A 27,059-nucleotide genomic window follows, 5' to 3' on the forward strand; every position below is an offset into this window, starting at 1 on the left:
GGAATCTATGAAAAATCTAGACAATGTGGGGAAGCTATAAAAAAGGCCAAAAAGATGCTCGGATATATTGTGAGGAGTGTTGAATTTAAATCAAGGGAAGTAATGTTAAAAATTAATTTCATAAGCTTTGTAAAATAAAACATAAAAAACGTGATGTCAATGTGGTATTGTGAAATACAAAGATAGACCATGAAATTTGAAATGCTTACATTAACAATACATTTTGAATGCAGTTTTTGCAACGTCGTGTTATTCTGATGCCCAGACAGAAGCGACAAGCCGCAATGACACACCCACAGCAAGCTCCCACATCACAAGCTCCCACAAGCGCTCAACACACTCTTTGGGGAGGATTATTGCATTACTGACTCCGATGCCGATGGACATGCTCGTTTTTTTTAACAAAGATTATTGATTTTCTAGCGAAATATTTTTTAAAACTTTTGCACAAGAATGCGTCAGGCCTACGATAAGTATTTATTTCTCTCAGATTTATGTTAACTTTTGACGGTTTCATTAAAAATGGTTTAATTGTGCAATAGGCTAAATGTAGCCTGGTTACTTAGGACACAAAGTGATTCTCCGTTCTCATGTTTATTAAATTATTTTCAAATTGCACTTATTTTTGTTGTTGACTTGTGTATGAAATGGCAAACCTTAGCCATTACAATCTGTCATGGTTAATAAGACTTACATCATGGCTGGCGTTAGGGTAATTTACATAAATGTGCACGAATTAAATAAATATTCTCAAGAGTACTCAAGTACTCGATAATAAAATCATGAGAGTACTTGAATAGTGAAATAATTCCAAATGCCCATCCTTAGTTCAGTTTTGGTCACCTTGTTACAAAAAGGATATTGCTGCTCTAGAAAGAGTGCAAAGAAGAGAAACCAGAATTATCCCGGGTTTAAAAGGCATGTCGTATGCAGACAGGCTAAAAGAATTGAATCTATTCCGTCTTGAACAAAGAAGACTACGCGGTGATCTGATTCAAGCATTCAAAATCCTAAAAGGTATAGACAATGTCGACCCAGGGGACTTTTTTGACCTGAAAAAAGAAACAAGGACCAGGGGTCACAAATGGAGATTAGATTAAGGGGCATTCAGAACAGAAAATAGGAGGCACTTTTTTACACAGAGAATTGTGAGGGTCTGGAACCAACTCCCCAGTAATGTTGTTGAAGCTGACACCCTGGGATCCTTCAAGAAGCTGCTTGATGAGATTCTGGGATCAATAAGCTACTAACAACCAAACGAGCAAGATGGGCTGAATGGCCTCCTCTCGTTTGTAAACTTTCTTATGTTCTTATGTTTACTCAAATGTGTTACGAAGGAAAACAAATAAGTAAAAAAAACGCCAGCTAAACAAACATCCCTATCATGAATATTGCATTTGAATTGGTTACATTGAGCAGGCTGACATGTTTTTGTAAAATGCCTATTATTATTATTATTATTATTATTATTATTATTATTATTATTATTATTTCTTTCTTTCTTAGCAGATGCCCTTATCCAGGGTGACTTACAGTTGTTACAAGATATCACATTATTTTTACATATAATTACATTATTTTTTACACATTATTTTTACATACAATTACTCATTTATACATTTGGGTTTTTATTGGAGCAATCTAGGTAAAGTACCTTGCTCAAGGGTACAGCAGCAGTGTCTATAATAATAATAATAATAATAATTTACCATTGTCTAAAAAACTTCATAAATTTTTGAAGTGCCGTTAGGGACATAATTCAAACTAACTCCTCATACTCTACATACTGAAATCTCATATGCTACATACAGGGCGCAAAGTTAAGGTCATGAAGGGCAAGGCAATGTTGCCTTTGTTGGGTGTGGAGATTCAGGGGCACCAAGGCAGTTCTAGGGGGGCAAAAAGGCAAAACATAAATCCAGCCCAAGGGCACCAAGGCGATTTCATACTCATTCATAAAACAAAAAAGAAATACGTAGAGCCTATTATGTTGATGAAATGTTAATTCAAAGAAACACAAATCAATGTTTTTTTAATGATTCTCACATTTATTGTTACAAAAATAAAATATAGGTCACTTTTCAATTGTAAAAATAAAGTGGTAGGGGCCTATAAAAAAATCCTATTTTAAAAAGAACAAACATTCATAATGAAAAAATACAAAGGGTCATTTTGCCAAAAATAAATATTCAGGGTATTTTTTACTAAACTTGGTCACACAAACTCCTAACTCAAACCTAAAATGAACTCCATATTTCTGTCTTGCACTAATTTTGCTTGCGAACATGACAGAGTCACGTTGGCCAAATTAAACAAACGAGGACAATAAAAGCAGACTGAAATAAAGTTCAAGGTAATTTACCCTTCCCCAGCTACCATAAACTGCAATATCTGTCGTTCAATACTGAAAGTACTGTTCTGTACTGTACTCTGTACATATTTTGTTTTAACATTTGCATTTGTAATATAGTATGTGACGTACTCTGATGCTTTAATGTACAGTAATACAGTGTTCCCTGCTGGCACCTAGAAATTAAAGTAATTTAACTGTTAATTACTGTGTTTTTTCATTGAGTTAAATGTGACTTGCAGTCATTATTTTTTTTTTTGGTGTCCGTATTTGGGGGTGCGACTTGAATTCGAGTTAACACGGTAGTTACTCTATTATTATCAGTAATAAGGAAGAAAAGACATACCTGATACATTTATATGTATAAATGTTGTAAAATATATATATACAGTGCCTTGCAAAAGTATTCAGACCCCTGACCAATTCTCTCACATTACTGATTTACAAATGGTACATTGAAATTTCGTTCTGTTTGATATTTTATTTTAAAACACTATCAAAATCAATTATGGTAAGGTGACATTGGTTTTATGTTGGGAAAACTGAAATATCTTGCTTGCATAAGTATTCAACCCCCCCACATTAATATTTGGTAGAGCCACCTTTCGCTGCATTAACAGCTTTAAGTCTTTTGGGGTAAGTATTACCAGCTTTGCACACAGTGTCTGAGTGATTTTGGCCCATTCTTCTTGGCAGATTTTCTCCAGGTTGTTCAGGTTGGTTGGACGACGTTTGTGGACCGAAATTTTCAAATAGTGCCACAGATTCTCAATGGGATTGAGATCAGGACTTTGACTGGGCCACTGTAGGTCATTCACCTTTTTGTTCTTGAGCCACTCCAATGTTGCTTTGGCCTTGTGCTTGGGGTCATTGTCCTGCTGAAAGGTGAATTTCCTCCCAAGCTTCAGTTTTATAGCAGACTGAAGCAGGTTCGCTTGCAGTATTTCCCTGTATTTTGCTCCATCCATTCTTCCTTCAGTTTTAACAAGATGCCCTGCTTCTTTCTTGCCACCCTCCCATACTGAAGCAGGCCAGTGTTATGCAGAGCTCTTGATATGGTTGACTGGTGCACCATTACTCCACTCCCAGCCACCAAACTCTGTAGCTCCTTCAAAGTGATTGTTGGCCTCTCTGTGGCTTCTCTCACAAGTCTCCTTCTTGTTTGAGCGCTGAGTTTTGAGGGACGGCCTTTTCTTGGCAGTGCCTGGGTGGTGTGATGCAGCTTCCACTTCCTTATTGATCCAACTGTGCTCACTGGGATATCCAAACACTTGGATATTATTTTGTACCCTTTCCCTAATCTATGCATTTGTATTACTGTATCTCTAACTTCTGTAGAATGCTCTTTGGTCTTCATTTTCCTTCAGATTCACAGCCTGACCAATGATCCTTCAACAGTGGGGTTTTTATCCAGAAAATGTGACAGCAACTTTAATGGTTCACAGGTGGAGGCCAATGGTAAGGTAATTGTGTCCTCGTTAGGGCAATTTCTTTCATCGGTGTAAACTGGCAGCTTCCACAGCACAGGGATTGAATTGCAAACAAGATATTTAAGTTTTTTATTTTTCTTAAAAATATTTCCCAACATAAAACCAATGTCACCTTACAATAATTGATTTTGAGTTTCAGTGTTTTAAAATAAAATATCAAACAGAACGAAATTTCAATGTACCATTTGTAATTCAGTAATATGAGAGAATTGGTCAGTGCAAGGCACTGTGTGTGCTGGCTGGCTATGAATTACTAGCTACAGTAATTAATGTACACATGCAGTGTTCGCTAAAGTCCCAAATTAAAGACGGTATGTTTCACTGTAACCCTCAGGATTAAATTGTTAGCTAGGTGGCTTTTTTTTTTTTTTTTTTTTTTTTAAATTAGCAGTGGGAGAAAACCGCTTCAGCAAGTACAGTTGAATCTGCCAGAACTGTCAGATGCTGAATCTACTATAGATACTAATGACAGCATAACAAATATAAAAGAAAAACAAGGGAAACACAGTTGTTTTCAAGAAAGCTGGGAGACTTTGTATAAATGGATTTTATATTTGTAAAAGCTGTAATAACAGTTCTGCTTGTGAAACATCCACACTATATATTGACAGAACAGTTGATTTATTTTCACTATGCGGGACCTTATGTTCCCCCATTGGTGCATGAGCCCCGGAGCACTTTCAGAATCACCTCTTGTGCACCTAGTATTATCGGTGTTTAAAGCCTGGTTTTCACTATCTGACTAATTGATTATCGATCACCAGTACTGTATTGGTATAAGTTTGACCTCGTTAGTACTAATGACAACTTCAGTCAGTCGTATCCCAGTATATATCTCCAAATTTTTGTAAAATGACTTTACACTTACTTCAATAAATGCAACGTGTTTCAGTAAATTGAAACGATAAACATCGAATCCTGCACAAAGGAAGAACACAAACGTAAAACGTCATTAAATTGGGTTGGCATTGCAGGGGAGATGAAGGGAGGTTTCAGTTCCGAGTGACTGTTTTCTAAGCATTATTTGTGAATGCTTATTCACCATTGCTACACCCCGTTAAAAAATTGACTTCCCTGCATTTTTTTAATGCAAGACTAAACGTCAGAGTATATGTGTACATTTGTTTTAAGTACTCGCCCAGGGGACTACTGAGACACAGACTTTAACAGTATCAAAAGTCAGTGTTCAAAACTGCAGAATATAGTGCCCGATAAGGCCCTAATGTCAAAGTTCACTGAAATGAAAATGCACAAAAGCAACAAAAGATCACAAAAAAAATGCATCACAGTATCTGGCAAACAATTGAAAGTTATAGGTATAATAACCAGCCAAGTGTTGTTCCTCTTTCTCAGACGTCTTGTAGTAAATAATAATAATAATAATAATAATAATAATAATAATTAGCATTTTGCAAAAACATGTCAGCCTTCTCAATGTAACCAATTCAAAAAAAATATTTAGGATTGTGATGTTTGTTTACCTGACGTTATTAAACTTATTTGTTTTCCTTTGTAACACGTGTTCCATGCACAGGAAATTGAAAACAACTGATATAAAAGTAAACTATTAATATACATTATAAATAATAAAATGGTGGAACAGTACAAGGCCAGCTGAGAGTGTGCACAGTGCAGCTGAAATACAGCTCTCCCTACACTTACACTAGACTGCAAGCCGCAGCTTACGCATACATTTAAATACTCCTGGATTGCATCGGCTGTGGCTGCCTGAGCATGAAATAACTAAAATGAGTTGTACTCTTATCTTGATGTTGTACTTGTATTTTTGAGTTTTTGTGCCCGTACATTTGCATACAGATGCTTTTTACGAGTCTATACATTTATTTTGTAGGTACACATTTATTTTACACACAAGTATTTTAGAATGTTATTTCACTCCATAGTTTTGATTAATTGTATTTGTTGTATAGAGTCTCAATGGCAGGCCGTGGTTCATGTGTACGAGGTTCTAGAGGGCCCAGCTTTGCTCAGATTTTAAAGAAGAACACGTCTGTACCTCCTGGAATGCACATGCCTTTCCTGGCCCCGAACTTCTCTGTTAACCTTAACAACAACAGCGCAGATGTGGGATCAAAAAAGGATGTTCTTCCCAAATGTAAGAACTATATTAGATTAGTTCTGTTTCAGTGGTAAAAATTCTGTTTAAATTAGCTTTTTATTTCTTTTAAATTATTTAAAAAAGTAACTTGCAAGCAGCCATATTTTTTTTTTGTCACAAATTACAATACCATTTAAACCATGCGTTCTGTTTAGTACAACATTTACTTTTGTAGTTACCTGTTTACTTAAGGAAACATTAGGTAGTACATCATTAATGTCAGGGTCTGGAAACCAGCCAATAGACTCCAACCAAACATATACACAAGGTTACATAAGTGTACCTAAAATTGGGATTATAAGCAAAAATTGGACAAACCAAATTTTGCACACTACAATCTTTCACACTATTAGTAAGGCAAAACCACAGTATGAAAGATTTATACTATGCAAAGTATCAGAAACTGTAGAAACTAGTGTTTTAGTGTAAAATTGAACATGATTGTGGGATGCTGCAGTTTTTAATAACTTATTCTCAGCAGCTACTAAAGGTGCTCAAAATGCACCAGCTAAAGAAGAAACAAGACAAAAGAACATCCCAGAAGAGCTTCTTGAAAAATACAGGAGAGGAGAAACACATGCTGTATCGGCATTATATGAGTTGGCACAGTTACTGCAATTTCATCTTGAGTTCAAGGAAACGGTAACCACAGGTAAGAATGAGTGTTATAGAGGTGGGGATTTGTTATTGAGGAAATTGCACACCACATGTGCAAAAACATTTCAACAAATCATCATGGTGAAGTTGATTTTATATATCTTTTTTATTTAAAATTGTAGCATGTAGTTTAATGGTATTTTGAGCCTGGGCCAGATTATATAACCTGCCGAAGCAAAAAATAGAAATGCTTTGTGTTGCTGTCGTGGGCAGTCAGAAACATGAAATACAAATAATAATGGCTCATGATCAAGCCGAAAGCTCAGCAAAGGTAGTGTTTATAATTTGTCAACAGGTAATATCCAAGGACTCTACTTTGCATTCTGTGCTGTAATTGATGGTGTTGAGTACAAGACAGGAATGGGACAGAATAAAAAGGAAGCAAAGGCCAGTGCTGCAAGATCTGCTCTTGATGAGTTCCTGCAGTCTCTTGACAAAAAGCCAAAGCTCCTTGAAGCATCAGGTTAGTTTAAGAATTGGAAATATATATAATGTAATTTTTGTGGGTTAAAATTGGTGACCACTAGGTTTCAGTACTTGAATGTAAATTCAATTATCTGGGTTAAAAAAGAAGCATTTTTTTATTATTTTTTTCATGCTACTTCTAATGCAGACCTGCTAACCTCTACGCATTTTGCGTATCCGCTACGCATTTTGAGTTGGTAATACGCGGGTACGCTTTTATCAGAGATGATTCACAATAATACGTAATCCATATTTCGCTCATCGTCTATGATGTTGTCTGTAGTTAGAGAAAGTGTTGCATCTAACGTCAGGGCCGGCCTTAGGGCAAGGCAAGCAAGATAGATTAACCAATCAGGTTTTGAGTTTAGTTACGTGATAGAATAACCAATCGGCTTTTGAGTTTAGTTGACGATCCAAACTCCATTTAAAAAAAAAAAAAAAAAAAAAGTTATCGTGGGTTGACTGACAGAAATTCCTACCACCCAGTTTCTTTGTATAATCACTGACATTCTACTGTAGCCTATCAGGCTTTGTTGAGCTGACTCGTTTGTGTTTCAACTGCCAGTTTCGGACACACTGGAGGGAGGGAGTGTGAAGTACTGTGACTTGTGAGGAAATTATTTATTTCAAACTGGCTACGGTACCTTTGTTTTTTAATTAATGCATTAGTTATGCATTCATTTTTTGTCTGACGAAAAAACCCACTTGCGTTTAAAAAAAATAAAAAACAAAAACGTGCTTGGTTTAGATAACTGCATCGCATGAAAAGAAAATACAGCTGAATGAGGATTTTACAAGAATGGCGAGGGAGTAAGTACAAACATTTATTATAATAATATAGTACAATATTTAAGTTTAATATTCTGTTTTTGGCTCGTTGTCCCGTTTTTCACAAACGCCTGTTACCATACAGGGATATCAGTACAATGCAATTTTATAAAAATGAGCACAGCATTAACATTGTTAATGTGGTTAAGGTACATAAGGCTTCTGTTTACTTTGCAAGTAAACAAGTCATAAACGGATGGTTTGTGATTTTATATTGAAGTTCAGTAAGATCATTAGCATTCATTGTAGCATTATGGATTTTGTTAACGGTAAAATATTGTTTTATGTAAGGACTGGTAATCACCTTCCCGCATAAGTGTAATCCTGTTTAACTGTATAGCTAAATATTTATGAAAAAAACGGCCATACAAGTAAGCGTGTTAGTGGGACTTAATACTACCACTACTAATAATAATAACGTAATATCAGAACTACCAATATATGCTTACTGATATTAATTTTTTATGAAGCACTCACTACAAATGAATGGGTCCAGTGTTTTTTGTTTTTTTTATTCTCTTTTAATCGCCGAAATCCATTTTACCCTCCTGTCTGGATCAGCAGGAATCTTGTAGAAGGAAACTTTATATTTCTGTCCAGAACAAAAGAATCAGGCATTACTGTAATGTTACCGCGCTAGACATTTTGGTCATCTTCCACAGTAATGCTGACTGTGAAAGAGTGTTCAGCTTGGTGGCCAAAAACAAAACCCAACACAGAGCCAGCCTGAGCACAGACATGCTAAGATCACTGGTAACGCTCAAAGTCATGATGTCAGCGAAGCAGCAAGTGTGTCACACACAAACCTTTAGTGACACCTTGCTCAGGAAAGCCAAGTCAGCCACCTATGAAGCTAAACATTCAAGATCTGAAAGTGCAGTTTTTACCTGTTGGATTCCTTTCTGTTCCAAACAACTCACTTTGTGGATAGCTATTACATTTGGTGCTGACTTAGTGACTATTTTTTTTTCCTTTTTTGAAAGTGCTTTGTTTCTCTGTTTTAGGAGCTTATACATTTCAGTTTATGTTTTGACAGTAAATAAAATACAAACATACTACAAAAATGGCTATTTTCTGTACTTGAAATAATTTTCAGTTGGTATAAATTAAAAAAGGTTTCATCTATACTAAGGTAAACACAATTAAATTTAAATTGAAACAATCATAGCTAATCTAATTACTTTTTACTGAAAAATTCTTACTGAAAACTCACCAGAGTGTAGCATTTAGCTGTTTTAAACCCTAAAACAATTCTGGGGGGAAGCCCCCCGGACCCCCACCCCCCGAGATGTCCGCGTGAAAGAGTGCTACTCAAAAAAAAAAAATATGTCAAGGTTGGCAGGTCTGCTAATGTACTAATGTGTTTTTGTACCGACATGCATCTAGGTATATCTGCATTAGCATAAAAACCAACTATTTAAGCATCCCCATAAAAACTTATATAAGTTTGCAAACAAGCAGCTTTGTCACACCTACTACTGCTAATAACTTCACGAGACCATACACCTTGAGCTACTGTCTTAATGTTTGATTCACAGCAGTTTATTGTAAAAATGAATCCTTCTATTTCCACATTGATTTAAACTGGCCATATCAATGATACAGACCACACACTTTGACGTAGGGTCTTTATACTGTAGTTGGTCACAGTTGTATTCTAATAATAATATATAATATTTATTTTGTGTAACGCCTTTCATTAAAAGAAATCCCTTAGCGCTCAGTGATTCTCTCAATAAACTTCCATTACAGGTGATAGTAGAACATTTTCACAGCCACATTTCAACATCTGATTGATACAGATCTTTCACATTTCCATATTATTTCATCTTTACAAACCATTTGATCTGATATAACATACCACTTTGATTATGCCACTGGAGTGTTTTGTTTTTGTTCATAAAAACACAAATTTCTAGTTTAATTTTAAAATCCAGTAGGTGAGCACACGCTCATTTATTAAAAAACTTCAGTTTCTTCTTTTTTTGAGTGTCATTGACGATTTCTGGGGAGTCATATTGCAACCCTTTTTCTTTTTGCACTTACAGCAGGCCCTCCTCCACTGCCTTTGAAACCCAAGGGGAGTCTGTGCCATGAACCTTTACATGCAAAGTTTAGTTATGGTAAGTACAACAGTATTTAAAATTCCTATTAAGTCATCTGCCAAGATGAAAGTTGCAAGAAGCACTGTAAAATGACCAGTTGCAGAGATACCAGGTGATGGAGCCATGTAACCAGTGCTCCAGATAAGCTGTGGACTGGGTTTTTAAGGCATTGAGAAAATATAAATTACGCATTATATTTAAATTAAATGCGTAAAGAATACACAGCTTAAGTTGGCATGTTATCAGGTTTCTTGTACTTCATTGGTTCCTGGTGTCTAGGTGGTCAATTGTGAATATACTGCATGCAGCAGCTAGATAAATGATGGGCCACTTGTAGCCTGCCTGGGAATTGCCAGAAACACATGACATTGTGACACATTTTACTCACCCAAAATCACTGAATTGGAAAGTAAATTACTCAATGACCCAGAACCTTATCTGATTGGAGCGCTGATTGTAATGATAGCTTTTTAGCCTGTGACACCAGTAGAAATGCTGTATAAAAAAAGGACACTTTAGTCGGCAACAAAGCTTGGAGGGCAAGGGCTACTATTCATTGAATTATTTTAATTTGATTTTAGAAAGAAAAAACCCAATGTACGAAAAGATTCCACTAGCTGTGAAGCAGATGCTCAACAAGCTGATTGACAAGCATCCAGAGTTCCGAAGCTGTGGGGGTACTGTGGCAGCTTTTGTGATTGAAACTCGTGAGTATGAGGAGGGGTTGTAAAACGATCTCTGGCAATGCAAGAATGCACTGATTTATAAAGTAGGCCACTTTAGCAACACAAAACAGCAAGGTAATAATTAGTGAGTTGCCTTAAGCCAGAGCCAATAGTTGCACAATTTAACAATGGGTGGGATGATTTGGGCACTTGCATTATATGTGTGTGTCACGGATGGCCGGGTGGTGATGTCACAGACCAGGAAGTATAGACATAGAGACAGGACTGCAAGTGAAGTGCTGGGTGTGTATTTATTAAATAACTCAAAGAAACAGAAACAAAGACACAACACAAAAGGCACATTGGAGTTTAGAGGGATGGGGGTTTAACCAATAATAAAACACAATACAATACATTTAAACACAGGGGCACGTGCACCCTGGCACAGTGTGAGACATACAGTGCCGTGAAAAAGTATTTCCCCCCTGTCTGATTTTCTGCATTTTTGCATATTTTTGACACTGAATGTTATCAGATCTTCAACCAAAACCTAATATTAGATCAAAGGGACCCTGAGTGAACAAATAACACAAAAATTTGATACGTATTTCATTTATTTATTAAAGAAAGTTATGCAACACCCAATGCCCCCGTGTGAAAAAGTAATCGCCCCCTTAGACTCAATAACTGGTTACGCCACCTTTAGCAGCAATAACTGCGACCAAACGCTTCCTGTAGTTATTGATTAGTCTCTCACAGCGCCGTGGAGGAATTTTGGCCCACTCCTCCATGCAGAACTGCTTCAACTCAGTGACATTTGTGGGTTTTCGAGCATGAGCTGCTCGTTTCAGGTCCTGCCACAACATCTCAATGGGGATTAGGTCTGGACTTTGACTAGGCCATTCCAAAACTTTAAATTTCTTGTTCTTCAACCATTCTGATGTAGACTTGCTTTTGTGTTTCGGATCATTGTCTTGCTGCATGACCCAGCTGCACTTCAGCTTCAGCTCACGGACGGATGGCCTGACATTCTCCTGTAGAATTCTCTGATACAGAGCAGAATTCATGGTTCCTTCAATGATGGCAAGGCTTCCAGGTCCTGATGCAGCAAAGCATCCCCAAACCATGACGCTACCACCACCATGCTTGACCGTTGATATGAGGTTATTACTGTGGAATGCAGTATTTGGTTTTCGCCAGACATAACGGGGCCCATGTCGGCCAAAAAGTTCCACTTTTGACTCGTCTGTCCATAGAATATTGTTCCAGAACTCTTGAGGACCATCCAGGTGCTTTTTGGCAAACTTGAGACGAGCATTCATGTTCTTCTTCGTGAGCAATGGTTTCTGCCTTGCTACACTGCCATGAATCCCATTTTTGCCCAATGTCTTTCTGATGGTGGAGTCATGAACACTGACCTTAGCCGAGGTGAGAGAGGCCTGCAGATCCCTGGATGTTGTTTTGGGTTCTTTGTGACTTCCTGGACGATTTTACGCCTTGCTCTTGGAGAGATTTTGGCAGGACGGCCACTCCTGGAAAGATTCACTACTGTCCCAAACTTTCTCCATTTGGACAATATGGCCCTGACTGTGGTTCGGTGGAGCCCCAGAGCCTTAGAAATGGCTTTGTAACCCTTGCCAGACTGATAGGCATCAACAATTTTTTTCGGAGGTCTTCAGGAATTTCTTTTGTTCGTGGCATGATGTGCCTCTAGAACCTGTGTGCTGACAACATCACTGGTGGTAAGGGCCAAAGTTAGTCAGATTTATATTGGGCAGGACTGGCCCAAATCAGGCCTGGTTGTTAACTAAAGTACTCAAACAGCTGACCCTAATTATCCCTTTAATTGGGTTGAGTTAACTAGGGTGGGCAGTAACTTTTTCACACCTGAAGATTGCATGTTTGATTACCTTGCACGCCAAACAAATGAAAGTAGCACCAAACTTTGGTGTTTTTTCTCTCAAACTCCCTCTATATAATACTACAACCCACAAAAAAATCTGACCAAATACAATGTGAAAAATGTGCAAAAATGTAGAAAATCAGACGGGGCAAATACTTTTTCACGTCACTGTAATTGATGGTTTAATGCATTTGGACTTATCTTGAACATAAAAAAGGCAATGTTACGGAAGCGTCCTAGTGCCAATGAAAAAAAAGAAATCTCCTAGCTAGGAGAAAAAAAGTCCTATGTAGGAGATAAAAAGTCCTACGTAGGACTTTTTTTCTCCTAGCTAGGAGATAAAAAGTCCTACGTAGGAGATAAAAAGTCCTACGTAGGACTTTTTATCTCTTAGCTATGAGAAAAAAAAAGTCATAGCTAGGAGATAAAAGTCCTACGTAGGAAGGATGGGGTAAAAGCCGGAACGAGTCGGAACGGCCCATAACAGTACTTTAATGAATTCAGTTGCTTTAAAAAACAGCATAGAAAGTTACACACACGTGAGGAGAATATTTTAACAATCAGAACCGATTAGTAACGCGCTTGCCTTAACCCGTTCCGGGCCAGAACCCTCTTTTTATCACCAAAAACCTCCCGGAACACGGGGTTCCGAAGCTTCGAAGACGACGAAAATTATACACACAATACAACTAAGTGAGGACCTCATAACACTATTGAGAAAACCCACCGAACCGACCTTTAACTGCCCATTCCGGGTAATAAAACAGTGTATTTATTTTGTTTGTATATGATCTTCTCTCTCTCTCGCTCTCTCTCTCTCTCGAATTGTTTAGAATTGCTGGTATTATTATTATTATTATTATTTATTTCTTAGTAGACACCCTTATCCAGGGCGACTTACAATTTTATTATTTTATATTTTACATACAGTTACCCATTTATACAGTTGGGTTTTTACCGGAGCAATCTAGGTAAGTACCTTGCTCAAGGGTACAGCAGCAGTGTCCCTTACCAGGGATTGAACCCACGACCCTCTAGTCAAGAGTCCAGAGCCCTAACCACTACTCCACACTGCTGCCCACGGTAGCTCCTAACTGTAACAGTTATATGTGATTAAAAAATAAAAATAACACGTATATATAGCTGCAACAGTAAAACAACATTTATTTTTTGCACAATATTTTTGTTCTTACTTACAATGATAAAAAAAGTATTTAAATGTATTTAACATATTCATATATGTACATAGGCTATATTTGATACAAAATGGATACAATGCAATTCAGTGCAAAGGCAAGCAAACACACTATATTACAATTAGGTAGTTTACAACATGTAAGGAAAAACGAGCAAACAAAGCAAAACAGTTTAGATTTTAATATTATGCAGGGTGACTTCAAATACAGAAACCTTGATGCATTTTCCATTTTCTTCAAAAAAATTAATTCGTTTTTACATTGCGTGTCATATGCATAAATAAATAAATAAAATAAACAGAATAAACAAACTAACATGTTTGTGTTTAATTTGAGAACCTACTGTCTGAATACGAGAGATAAATGAAACAATGTATTCTTGCTCTAAATGACTTGCTGCTATATTAAACTATGTAACAGTGTAATGCCTGAGAAAGCACGACTGAACCCTTGAAACAATGTATCGAATTGAAGTATTTGGCTGAAATGCTGTAACTAACAGATAGCACTAGTTTGTGCAATATGAGAATTGAAACGAAATTGTGTTTTAAATAAATTTGACTATTTTACATCCCTGGCATTTTTATTGTGTGTTTGTGTTGTACTTGGTCAAGACCTTATCCTCTGGCCCAAATGAAAGAACCTGGTGCTAACAACCTCAAATCTTTAACTTAATCAGATTAATCAGAGAGAGGGAGAGGGAGAGAGAGAGAGAGAGAGAGAGAGAGAGAGAGAGAGAGAGAGAGAATCATATACAAACAAAATAAATACACTGTTTTATTACCCGGAATGGGCAGTTAAAGGTCGGTTCGGTGGGTTTTCTCAATAGTGTTATGAGGTCCTCACTTAGTTGTATTGTGTGTATAATTTTCGTCGTCTTTGAAGCTTCGGAACCCCGTGTTCCGGGAGGTTTTTGGTGATAAAAAGAGGGTTCTGCCCCGGAACGGGTTAATGACAGCGCGTTACTAATCGGTTCTGATTGTTAAAATATTCTCCTCATGTCTTTCTATGCTGTTTTTTAAAGCAACTGAATTCATTAAAGTACCGTTCTGGCTCGTTCTGGCTTTTACCCCATGCCTCCTACGTAGGACTTTTATCTCCTAGCTGTGACTTTTTTTTTCTCACAGCTAGGAGAAAAAAAGTCCTACGTAGGACTTTATCTCCTACGTAGGACTTTTTTTCTCCTAGCTAGGGATTTTTTTTTTTTATTTTTTTTTTTTCATTGGCACTAGGACGCTTCCGTACAATGTTTAAATTGTTAAATTCTGTGAAGAAAATTTGAAATCTCCAGGTTTAATGTATTCTGTGGAAATTGTGCTGCACAGTTGCTTTGTCTTAATATTTTGTACACAGCTGTATTCTTTGATTTTCTTACATTAGTTCCATTACCAGTGTTGTCCCTTTCACCTTCGCTAGCTTTGAATTCTGCCTATATCAATGATACAGACCACATGCTTTGGCATAGGGTCTATGTAGTTGGAACACACTTGTATTCTGGTGTCATGTCAAAATGAACCATTTCAGTCTGACATTGTTTTTAACAACGTTTCTGTTCACAAAATCTCACATTTCTGGATATTTTATTTTTAAATTAAATTTATTCAGTAATAATTTTAATTTTGTTTGACTGAGATGTGTAGTACTGTTTTCACACTTGGTTTCTAACATCAAACCCACAACCTTTTTTTTTTTTTTTTTTGTAACCCCAAACTTTTAGGTGGTCTTGTAAAATTGCAGGGGTTGTATAATTTGCCTAAAGGTTTATGTTCAAGAAGTGGGGCTATTTAATGTGGTTTATACTGTTTCCTTTGAAAACAAACTAAGGAACAGGTGTTTTTTGTGCATGTTTAACTGTTAAATTTGTACACACACACACACACACACACACACACACACACACATATATATAATGTGACCCAGGACAGCGAAATCAGTCACTTGGTCAAACATGTCAAAAACTGTTTTATTGTGGCAATGAATTGGGCATATAATAAGCTTTAAAATAATACCAAACTTATTGATATATCTGAAACGTAGCCCGAGATATGACATTTTGAAATCACCAAAGTCAGAAGATGCCATTTTATGTATATATATATATGTACAGTGGCTCTCAAAAGTATTCACCCACCTTGGACTTTTCCACATTTTATTGTGTTACAACATGGAATCAAAATGGATTGAATTATGGGTTTTTGCCACTGATCAACACAAAAAAAGTCCATAATGTCAAAGTAAAAAATTAAATCTACAAAATGTTCTAAATGAATTACAAATATAAAACAGAAAAGGGCGGTGAATACTTTTGAGAGCCACTGTATGTGTGTGTATGTATGTATGTGTGTAAAAAGAAAATGTTTTATTTTTATCCAGCAACAGAATGTGAAGTTGTGGCTATAGGAACGGGGGACTTTAACACGAGTGAGAGTGTTTCTGCTAATGGCAGGACCCTGCATGACTCGCATGCTGTTGTTTCTGCAAGACGCTCCCTGCTACGGTGTGTATAGTTTAACCACAACTGTTTGCTAAAGGTTGCAAGTACTCTATGTTCATATTCATTAACCTTATTATTATGATAAGAGTACATTTTGACCACTTTTACTACTATGTCTTTAAATCGCTGTAAAATATATAGGTCATGCCCTGTGGTCGTTCATGGAGTATTATATGTACTATACAGAAAAGTTTCAACAGCTTTACAGTGAGAACACTAATAATGAAAATTGGTCATCAACCACAAACTGGAGATGGGGGAGGGACATAAGTCATTGGTATGTAAGTAGGACCAAAACATTTTATATTAGAAGATGAAGAAAAAATAAAACATTTTCAAATTATTTATTACCCCTCCCCAAACAATCTGATTCTTTGAAAGTTATCTGTGTAATAAGGTGACATGACCTTGTGTGTTTTTACATAAAACATTGTTTAAGGAATATTTGCACCATCAAGCTTGTGCTAGATACAGCTTGACAAATCTGTGCTGCTAGAAATAAAATTGTTCTGGTATTTTAGGTACTGTGTTGTACTATCAAATGTAAATGATTGAAAACATTGTGCCCTATTCACAAAGCATGGAGTTAATTAAACAGTTGTTTTAAACATACATTTGGATTAATTCAATTGTTCCAACCTGCATATGGAGAAATGTTTCAAGAAAAAAATGTTTGCAATGCAAGTTTAATATTTAAGTATGGTGTAGTTTACAGTAAGTGCAAATAATACTACTAAAATACAGTATGAACTAGGATGCAACAACTTAAGATTACAACAAGTTATATCTGTAATGACATAGTAGTGTAATAGTGCAGGGATAGTGCATTAGCTGAGGATCCAGTAACGTGGGGCATAGGTCAGGCAAGTCTGGTGCATAATAGGAGCAGTAGAGCAGTCAATTGTACTTAACTTCAACTTTTACATTTAGCCATGTGTACAAGTGTGTTCTGTGATTATCTTGGTCTGTTTTCGGTATCGTGCAAGAAAAGTTAACCCTTTTGTGACAATGTACCCTGCCATATTGTTTCAAGTACTGACTATAACAATGATAGTATTTTCCATGTTTACAAATATGAGGCTCCAGTTATAATCGTTGAACTTTTTTGTTGAAAATATAGCAAATGAATTTTAATTTCCATCAATATATACCTTTAGGCAAGTTTTTCACTTAGTGTCTGCTAGAGATGCTGATCAAAGGAATGCAATTTAAAATTGATTACCTCAGTTACCGTGGCAGATATACATACATCGACACACACCATTTTCCTTGATGGTTTCCGTGTATCTGTTTGGTGCAATGGGATGGCCTCATGACCGCTTCTAAAGGCATTAGTACCTGATAAGAACATAGCAAATGGCAGTTGCAGGAAGCACAACAGGTTGGTTTCAAAAGGCAAAAGCTAATGAAACATAGATTACAATGAGTGAAGAGGTATACTGGTAGTATTTATGTTTACACATTGTTTACTAGCTTAAATTTATATAGTATGTCGTATGTTTTTTTTTTATTTATTCATAGGTTTCTCTACAGGCAACTTTTACTGTTTTACAGTAAAAACCCTACAATGGTAGAAAAGTCCATATTTGTACCAGACCAGACAACAAAACTGCTCATTCTGAAAACAAACATTACAATTCATTTGTACATGAATCAACTGCCAAAAGGAGCTGCTCAGATTCAGCCACAGTTGTGAGTATTGCACGTGGCTTTTGCCACCTGTAGTAGAGTCCTAGGAAGTATCATGTTAATGTCAGTCAGAATGTCCTTTCTCTAACAGCAGTCCTGTAAGGTTTTCTGTCACTGTGCCAGGGATAGGCTTCCAGTCTGGGTCTGCAAAAATCCCTCCAGTTTACTGCATTTCTACACTGGCCAGCAATCACCAGAATCAATGCAGAATATGACCAACATCACACATTTTGAAACAGATAAGACAGATACGCAGATTTATTCAAGCACACCACAGCAGCCTACTTATTAAATAATGATTTTTTTTTTTTTTTAACACTAACAAGTTGTTGCTTTTTAATTTTAACTTTTACTACTGTTGCTTCATTCTAACCATGGAATAACTAAATTAAAGCTTAACAAAAACAAATAAAAGGACTGAAATAAAAACTAGGTGTGTGTAGAAACTAGTTACCCTTACTGTGAATTGTCTTAATTATTTATCGGCAGATATTCAGTAAATCCATTCAGCTTTTCTTGTTTTGAAATCGACACATTCATGAATGGATTTATTTATTGAATACCTGCCAATTTTTTAAAATACTAAGACAATTCCCAGAAACGAGTTTCTGCACACCTCTAATAGAAACACAAATAAAGGTTATGTACTGAATCTTCATTGTGTACTGAGAATTGTTAAGACTCTGGATGATGACTGGGATAATTCTCTGTACGTAACCTTTTTATACCACAACTGAGAAGTCCTTCGTAACTTTATATTCATTATTTTTTAAATTACCTGTATGGTCAAAAAAGGGACAGATCAATACAGGATTCCCTTAATATTGTTGTGTATGTTAGATTGTTGTGCATCGAATTATGGGACAGACAGGCAGAAAGAAATGGAAAGATGTACAGAGAAATGTAACATGCTGGAAGCAGAGAAACATGTTAAGCGAATGGTTAATGCTGTTTTGTTCACTGACTGTTATAATTGAGGGAGTTTCATAATTGGACAGCCTAGCAGTTCACTGTAAATTGTCATGCTGTGATGAAACAGATGAAAGCAGTTATGTTTTTATTTTATTTATTTATTTATTTATTTTATTTTATTTTATTTTTATTTATTTATTTATTTATTGTGCCATGATTTTTCATGTGATACAGAGAATCATGCTTTAATTTTTTTCTCGATCGTGGCATAATTATGAATATATACCGAGCATCAAAATAAACTTATCACTATTATAACACATTTATTTTCCAAAAAAATAAGGTATATAAATGATGGATGTTGATGAAATGTTTTTGGTTTCTTTTTAATCACTCGATCATTCATCCTTGACCATGACATGCTTGAATGACTGTGACTGAAGCATATGCACTTAATCACCTAATTAGTGAGACAGTTGATTGGACACTGGATATGGAGTGATTTCAGCTGTTGAATTGCAAGCTTGAATAAAATCAATAAAGAAAATCACAGAAAAAAAACAATATGCCACGTCTGTCAAGTGAGCAGCGCCTTCGTGCAATCGGCATGTTGGAGGCTGGACTAGGGCAGTGTACTGTGGCTCGTCGTCTTGGGTGCGCGCAGCCAGCAATTTCAAATCTGGTGAGACGGTATAACCAGACACACATTGTCAATGACAGGCCACGAACTGGGAGACCAAGAGTCACAAGACTTGACCAAGATCGACAGATCATTTTGCAGCATCTTCGTGATGTCAATTGTTAATCAGCACAATAAAAAGTCACTGCACCTGCACTAAAACAGAGTTTGTCATTTTTCGATCACATCTAGTGAATTATATCCAAATAAAGTGATAAGTTTCTTTTGATGCTCAAATATAAGTGATACGTTTCTTTTGATGCTCAGTATACAATACAGCAATACAACAATACAACGTGAACTGAATGGTGTTTTGGGAAAATAAAATAGACCAATCAAAACTTTGTTGCATTTTGTTGCACAGATTTAGATTATGCTAAGTTGAATGATTATTAATTATTTTATCTTTCAGGCGCCTAAACCCACACTCCATTTCTGCATACGAGGTGAGCCACCAGATGGGGCTTCATGTGACTATTGATGGCAAGGTCTTCTCTACGTTCTCATGCCAGTTTGACCAGGTCGCCTCCAAAGTAGTGAGCATGTCGGCCAGTGACAAACTTATGCAGTGGGAAGTGCTTGGCTTCCAAGGAGCCCTCTTAAGCCATTACATAGAGCCCATTTACATTAGCAGTATTTTAATGGGTAAGTAGTAGTAGCATGTCAACAGTTGCACCTATGTGTTCTGTTTACCCAAAGTAGTGCATAACTAAGTTAATATGTTGTGTATTGTGTGTCATAACCGATTAAATGATAAAACATCCCCAATACAAAAAGAAATTGGTATATAGCCAATAAACACTGAAAAAAATGGAAATGGTTACTCAGTTCACGCTGACTTTACTCCTTTCCCATTTACAGAAATAAACTACTTTTCCCAGTGCAGCTGGGCAGTGTCCCTCCTTCCTGACTTGCATCTATCATTGATTCTTTCTGAATACTTTAAACCTACCCTAACTAGTGAGTGGCAGAAAATTGCGAGATTTAAAACGAGATTACAATTAGGAATGGAGGCTTGTTCGTGGGATTTAAAGCTGTATTGCAGTTAAGATACAGAGGATTTAAAACAGAATTGTAAATTGTGGCAATGTAAAAAAAAAAAAAAAAAAGCCTCCACACAAAAACCCCAGAAGAATGTGCCTGTGACCATAAGGATTTAGTTGTGGAAGTGCAAGTACTGTCGAGTTACTATACATATTTTGATAGAAAAAAAACACCCAAACATTTTGGAAAGTAACCAAAAACAATAATTTCATACAGTATATAAAAAGCAAAAGCCTGATTTTACATAAAACAAATAGCTAAAAATAAGCACCGAAAAATGAAATTAATAAAAACCAAAAGAGGCCCTACTTATACTATATGTCATCTTTTGCTGTTCTGCCAGTTCAAACTGTAACATCTAACATGTCTATTATTAAAGAGGGCCCCCAGCCATCGAATCCATGTAAATACACATGTTTGTGTTATTTGCAAACACCTCCTTTTGTTGTATAATACTATATACTGTTAGCACAGGTATTTGGAAATGAATATTGGAAATGTACAATAGGCCTGACGTCAAGAAAATGGGATGTTGAAAAACGCACAGCGTAAATGCAAGCTGTATAACAGTAAAATGCACTCTTTTTAGTGAAGACTTTGCTTTTCTTTACTCCAAAAAAAGAAAGTTTGATAGTAGATGAAGAACTAAATAGTCCCCACGGAAATCCATGGTAAAATTTTCTAAAATTGTGTTAATGAGTATAAATAAGAAAAAGTAAGTCACAGTTAGTTAAATTAATTTTTTTTTATTAAATCACATTACTGAAATCTGAAAAAAAAACATAACATATTTTATGGAAAGGAAAAAAAAACACATACAATAAAGCAAAGAGAGTTCTATAGCAGTGACTATTGGGCGCCATTTTTTTAAAATGTACATAAAACATAAGCATTCTTGAAAAATAAAATAGTTATGGCCAAAACATATGACTATATTTAATCACATTAGTAATAATAATATTTGCCTAGCAGAGTAAGATTGTAGTTGTAGTGCAGTGGGATTCAAATTAGCATTGGTACATTTTACAAATGCACTGTTTTACAAATGTGAACTAGGCTTGGAGCATTTTTGTACAAATGTAACGGTAGTTTTAGAAACGTGTTGTTCACCAGAATGTTGTAATTTTAAAACGTATCCACATCAAGACAGCACATAGAAATAGTTTGGAAGCTGTGCCAAGCGCTTGGAAACAGTGACAGGTGACACTGATTGGCTGATAAACTAGCATTTTTGTTTCTTTGACCAAAGCTACAATGTTAAAGTGCTGCCGAGGATTTTCACGAAAATGTTAAGTCATCCCAAGTAATTGGATAATATTTAATATAGTTCGCCGTCCCCTTTGTTTTTTGAGCATTCATGTTACTACATCATATACAAAAAATGTGCGCATTTCCAAATATAATTAGAATGACATTTTTTCAGGACCTGCAACATAGAGTACAAGCAAGGTCCCAGTTGTTTTTCTCTGACCTTTCACATAGGAGTAACGAACAACGCTTCGCTTTGAACTTGCAACTAAACTGTGAAATCCTTTTGTAAAATAATAATAATAGTAATCTTACCTTATCTCGTTCTTCAGTAGCCACTTTTTGTCTATCCATGGTCGTTGTCACGGTCTTCTGCCGTTTTAACAGAAGCTATGACGATGAGTTATTGGAAATACTGGACTTGCATTTTGTATTTGTGCCCTATCTTTTGCCGTTATATTCAGTGCTAATTTAGATATGTTTCTGGAGTTCACCGATGGCTTGCACTGAAATCCTGCCAGACTTCTCACTGTACAAATAGCGTGTATGTGCTCCAGTGACATGTACAGTGATAGTAGCGAGCAAATGTTTGAGTTTGTTTTTGCAAAAAATGGAAAATTCCGCGGGAGAGCAAATTCCGTGATTTTTATTTGGCGATTGCGGAATCGTGGAGGGACTGACTAAATGACAATCATGTCAAATGAGCTCCCTTTTTTCTCTCTCTCTCAGGTTACCACATTAAATGAGATTCTGTTTCCAGTTAGTCGTACATATTTGTTTATATAAACGATTGATTGAAATACAGTGCCTATAGAAAGTCTACGCCCCCTTGAACTTTTTTCACATTTTGTTGTGTCAGTGCCTCAGAGTTTCATTCATTTAAATGAGGATTTTTTCCACTTATCTACACACCATACTCCACACTGTTAAGGGGAAAAAAGTTTGTATTGAGAAAAAGATTTATATATTAAAAATACAAAACTGAAAGATCATAATTGGATAAGTCTCCACCCCCCTGAGTTAATACTTGGTGGAAGCACCTTTGGCAGCAATTACAGCTGTCAGTCTGTTGGGATAGGTCTCTACCAACTTTGCACACCTAGATTTGGCAATATTTGACCATTCTTCTTTACAAAACTGTTAAAGCTCTGTCAAGTTCCTTGGGGAGCATTGATGGACAGCAATCTTCAAGTAATGCCTCACATTTTCGATTGGATTTAGGTCGGGGCTCTGACTGGGCCACTGAAGGACATTTACCTTTTTGTTCCTTAGCCACTCCAGTGTAGATTTGTCTGTTTGCTTTGGGTCGTTGTCATGCTGAAAGGTGAACTTCCGTCCCAGTTTCAGCTTTCTTGCAGAGGGCAGCAGGTTTTCCTCAAGGACTTTTCTGTACTTTGCTCCATTCATTTTCCCTTCTATCCTGACAAGTGTCCCAGTCTCTGCCGATGAAGCATGATGCTGCCACCACCATGCTTCACAGTAGGGATGGTGTTCTTTGGGTGATGCGCTGTGTTGGTTTTGTGCCAAACATAGCACTTTGAATTTAGGCTAAAAAGTTCAGTTTTAGTTTCGTCAGACCACAAAACTTTTTGCCACATGGCTACATAATCTCCTGAGTGTTTTTTGCATACTTTAAATGGGATTCAAGGTGGTCTTTCTTGAGTAAAATACAGGCCAGATTTGTGGAGTGCTTAGGATATTGTTGTCGCATGCACACTTTGACCAGTCTTGGCCATAAAAGTCTGTTGCTCTTCCAAGGTTTCCATTGACCTCTTGGTAGTCTCTCTGATCAGTCTCCTTTGATCATCCAGTTTGGAGGGATGGCCTGATCTAGGCAGAGTCTTGGTAATGCCATACACCTTCCACTTCTTAATAATCGTCTTCACCGTGCTCCGAGGGATATTCAAGGCCAGCAGAGGAAATCTACAGGAACTGCTGAATTTATCCTGAAATCATGTGAATCACTACAATTTAACACCGGTGGAGGCCACTTAACTTGGTGTGTGATTTTGAAGGCGATTGATTACACCTGAGGTAATTTAGGATTGCTATTACAAGGGGGTGGACACTTATCCAACCAAGCTATTTCAGTTTTTATTTTTAATTAATTTTCTACAAATTTCTAGAATATTTTTTTCACTTGGAAGTTGTGGGGTAGGATGTGTAGATAAATGAAAAAACAAACAAACACTATTTTAATGCATTTTAATTCTAGGCTATAAGGCAACAAACGGTGAACATTTTGAAAGGGGGTGTAGACTTTTTATAGGCACTGTGTGTGTGTGTGTATATATATATATATATATATATATATGAATATATATATGAATATAGTAATACGAATCCCATAACGATGGGCCCCTTGAGTTTTTTCTTGTTTGTGTTTTTTGTAGGGGATGCTAACTGCAGTGATGTAAGGGGAATAGAGATAGCTGTAAAACAGCGAGTCGATGGGATTACTTCTAGGTTGCCAATGTACTATTGTGTCTACAGACCTCATATTAATCTGGTGTCCTCAGCCCACCCCATAGAAATGAGTCTGGCACAAAAAACACTCAGTATGAACTGGAGCCAGGGAGACATTTCCTTGGAAATCGTTGATGGTTTGACTGGAAAAACAGTTGAGAGGTAAGCATTTTTTGTTTTGAACCACTTCTACAATACCTCTTTGTATAATCATCAAATTGTAAAGTGAGTTTCTGCTGCATTTTTAGCATCATGCCTGCTTACAAATAACAAAAAGTTTTACTGCTAAACCATGTTATACCTGTTGCTGTGGAAAATGTTGCCATGCCTTTTCTTCCGCTTCAGTTCCCCATTCAAAACTGGTACAGCAATGGCAAGCCGCCTCTGCAAAGCTGCAATGCTTAGTCGTTTCAATTTGGTTGCCAAAGAAGCAAACAGACAAGAACTTCTTGAAGCTGTTACTTATCATGAAGCAAAGGTAACTGGGCCATAATGTGTAAAAAATAATGTAATTGTATGTAAAAATAATGTGATATCTTGTAACAATTGTAAGTCGCCCTGGATAAGGGCGTCTGCTAAGAAATTAATAATAATAATAATAATAAATAATAACTGCATTTTACTTTTTTTATTTTTTTAAATCGCGTTATTGTATTTCTTACAATGAAGGCAGGGGGATATGTACTTGCTGTAATGTGGCCACAACAGTTCTTTAAACATATTGCCCTGACAGACATATTCATTCATGTGGTGTAGTTATAATAAATTAAGCATAATTTTTGTTAAAATAAAGACAATTAATTTTTGCGTAAGTGAATGAAATGGAAGTACAGTGCTCCAAACCATTTATGGATGTACAAAGTTGTGCATATTAAAGCATGAGTAAAAAGCCACTCATCGACACAGGTATTATCGATAATGTACAATATATATTACTAAACAGGGTCCTATTACTAAACCTCAGACACAAGTATGGCCTTATTCATGCTGGCTAGTGCGATCAGTTGAGAGCACATTTACCAGGGGCCTGATTGGTCAAACTCTTGGCATTTTAATAATATACCTATACAAAGGAAGTTCAGAAACCCAGGACTGGTTGCAGGGCTCGCGATTTGCCAGCCCTTCAATATGAACATTGTGTATAATTGCAGGGGTATTTTCCTAATACGACTATTTGATTGTTTGTTTTAGATGATGGCGAAACCTTACCAAGAAGCCAAAAATGTGCTGAGGTCCTATGTAATGCAGCATGGTTTTGGTACTTGGATTGTGAAATCTCCTGTCTGTGAACACTTTAGTATGTGATTGCACATGAACGTAGAAGTCAAGGTTTGAAGGAAAAATAAAGATTTGTGCATTGAAGAGTCAAATACAAGCAGTTACAGTAATGCCCAGTACATTAATGCAAAAATTGGTTGACATGTTGTAACACTAATACAAAACCATTTCATAGATTATTTGGCAAGCAGGTAAATAAAGTCAGGACTTGTATTTTTCAATCTTAGACCAGTTTGTTCATACTTCATTCTCTATTTGTGTATATTATAAGACATTTGTGATTGCTAGAAAGAAGAAAGAAAAAAGAAAATGTTAAAATTACTTGGATAATGACTTCAAATGACTTTCATACTTTATTTTCTTCTCTTGTTCATAAGTTTTGGGAAAACAAACTAATGTGGTTTTTGAAAGAAAAAAGTGACCTGGTTTGGGTGTTTCAAATAAGTATTTTTTTGTTTTTCATGTCTTAGTTTGAACTGGTTTACATAGTATTCTGGAATACAGAATAATTCTTTGGAACATATTACATTATTTTCAGGGACAATTGAAGAATCTTCAAAGTCAGTCTGCTGTTCCACATACAGTATCACTAGGTATCAAAGTTTACTGTGTAGGACCCTTTAATATCAGTTGTTTAGAGTACACTATTTTGGCAAATGTATCTGTGGTATTAATACTGATACAACTCAAGCTTTCAAAGATAGCATTGCATTTTCTGCAGTGCATCAAACCAGATGCTGGGAAATGCTTTCTAAATATAGGTTGTGGTTTTCATAGCATTAGCATAGTCATTAAGAGTAACACAGACATCGATGTAGGTGTACTCCTCTTGAAGGACTGTTGGAATTGGATGGAGAATTTGCCTACAAGGGATGGTAAAAGTTTAACCCTAAACCATTTTCATTTAACAGATTGTCAGTTTAGTTTCAGAATATGTTACCCAGTTAATGTAAAATGTGTAATTGTTTTCAGTTTAAAGTTACACCCCATATTAAAACAAATAAATAAATACTGGTAGATTGGGCTCCATTTTTTTCTTCACAATTATCCCAGATGGCATATTTGATTCACAACACAGCTGATAAAAAAAAAAGATGGATACAGTGACTAATGTACTTTGAGACTGTACCAAATATGCTATCTTTATTTTTGTTTACCTTGTTCACTCTGTAAGCATGTATTTCTGCTTTTTCTAATTGTAGTTCCTTGTCTTTACAGTCAATGTGGTCTATTTGGTTGATGTGTGTGGTGGCGTAGCTAAATACTGTTTAAATCATTATAATTAGGGGTCTACCTAAATCGCGATTTCGCGGAAATCGTGAAATTGAGGGGTAAAGGTAAATTTCATCGCTTAGGGGCCAACTACGTGTCTTGCTTCTGTAGATAGCCCTTTTTTATTCCTTCATCGTCCCGTGTGCATTGCACTTAAGCAAAAAACAAACAAACAAAAAACGTCCACAAATACCATTTA

At 36.3% G+C, this 27,059-nt stretch overlaps 1 protein-coding gene across 3 annotated transcripts in view; it reads left to right on the forward strand.

The window, feature by feature from the left end:
- The window catches only part of adad1 (adenosine deaminase domain containing 1 (testis-specific)), a 31,614-nt gene extending 5,018 nt beyond the window's left edge, over positions 1-26,596 (forward strand). Inside the window, exons 2-12 of one of the 3 annotated variants that reach the window (XM_059006505.1) lie at positions 5,772-5,956; positions 6,438-6,611; positions 6,912-7,079; positions 9,958-10,032; positions 10,596-10,721; positions 16,152-16,275; positions 17,794-17,964; positions 19,965-20,197; positions 24,238-24,472; positions 24,656-24,788; positions 25,502-26,596. In XM_059006505.1, the coding sequence (XP_058862488.1) occupies positions 5,779-5,956; positions 6,438-6,611; positions 6,912-7,079; positions 9,958-10,032; positions 10,596-10,721; positions 16,152-16,275; positions 17,794-17,964; positions 19,965-20,197; positions 24,238-24,472; positions 24,656-24,788; positions 25,502-25,615 (1,731 nt within the window). In that variant the 5' untranslated portion in view covers positions 5,772-5,778 and the 3' untranslated portion in view covers positions 25,616-26,596. The remainder of the gene's footprint in view (positions 1-5,771; positions 5,957-6,437; positions 6,612-6,911; positions 7,080-9,957; positions 10,033-10,595; positions 10,722-16,151; positions 16,276-17,793; positions 17,965-19,964; positions 20,198-24,237; positions 24,473-24,655; positions 24,789-25,501) is intronic. The other 2 variants (XM_034015856.3, XM_059006506.1) reach the window with 2 other exon arrangements.
- Positions 26,597-27,059: the final 463 nt, after the last annotated feature.

Source organism: Acipenser ruthenus, chromosome 2 (assembly GCF_902713425.1).
Source record: "Acipenser ruthenus chromosome 2, fAciRut3.2 maternal haplotype, whole genome shotgun sequence".
NCBI classification, from domain to species: Eukaryota; Metazoa; Chordata; class Actinopteri; order Acipenseriformes; family Acipenseridae; genus Acipenser; species Acipenser ruthenus.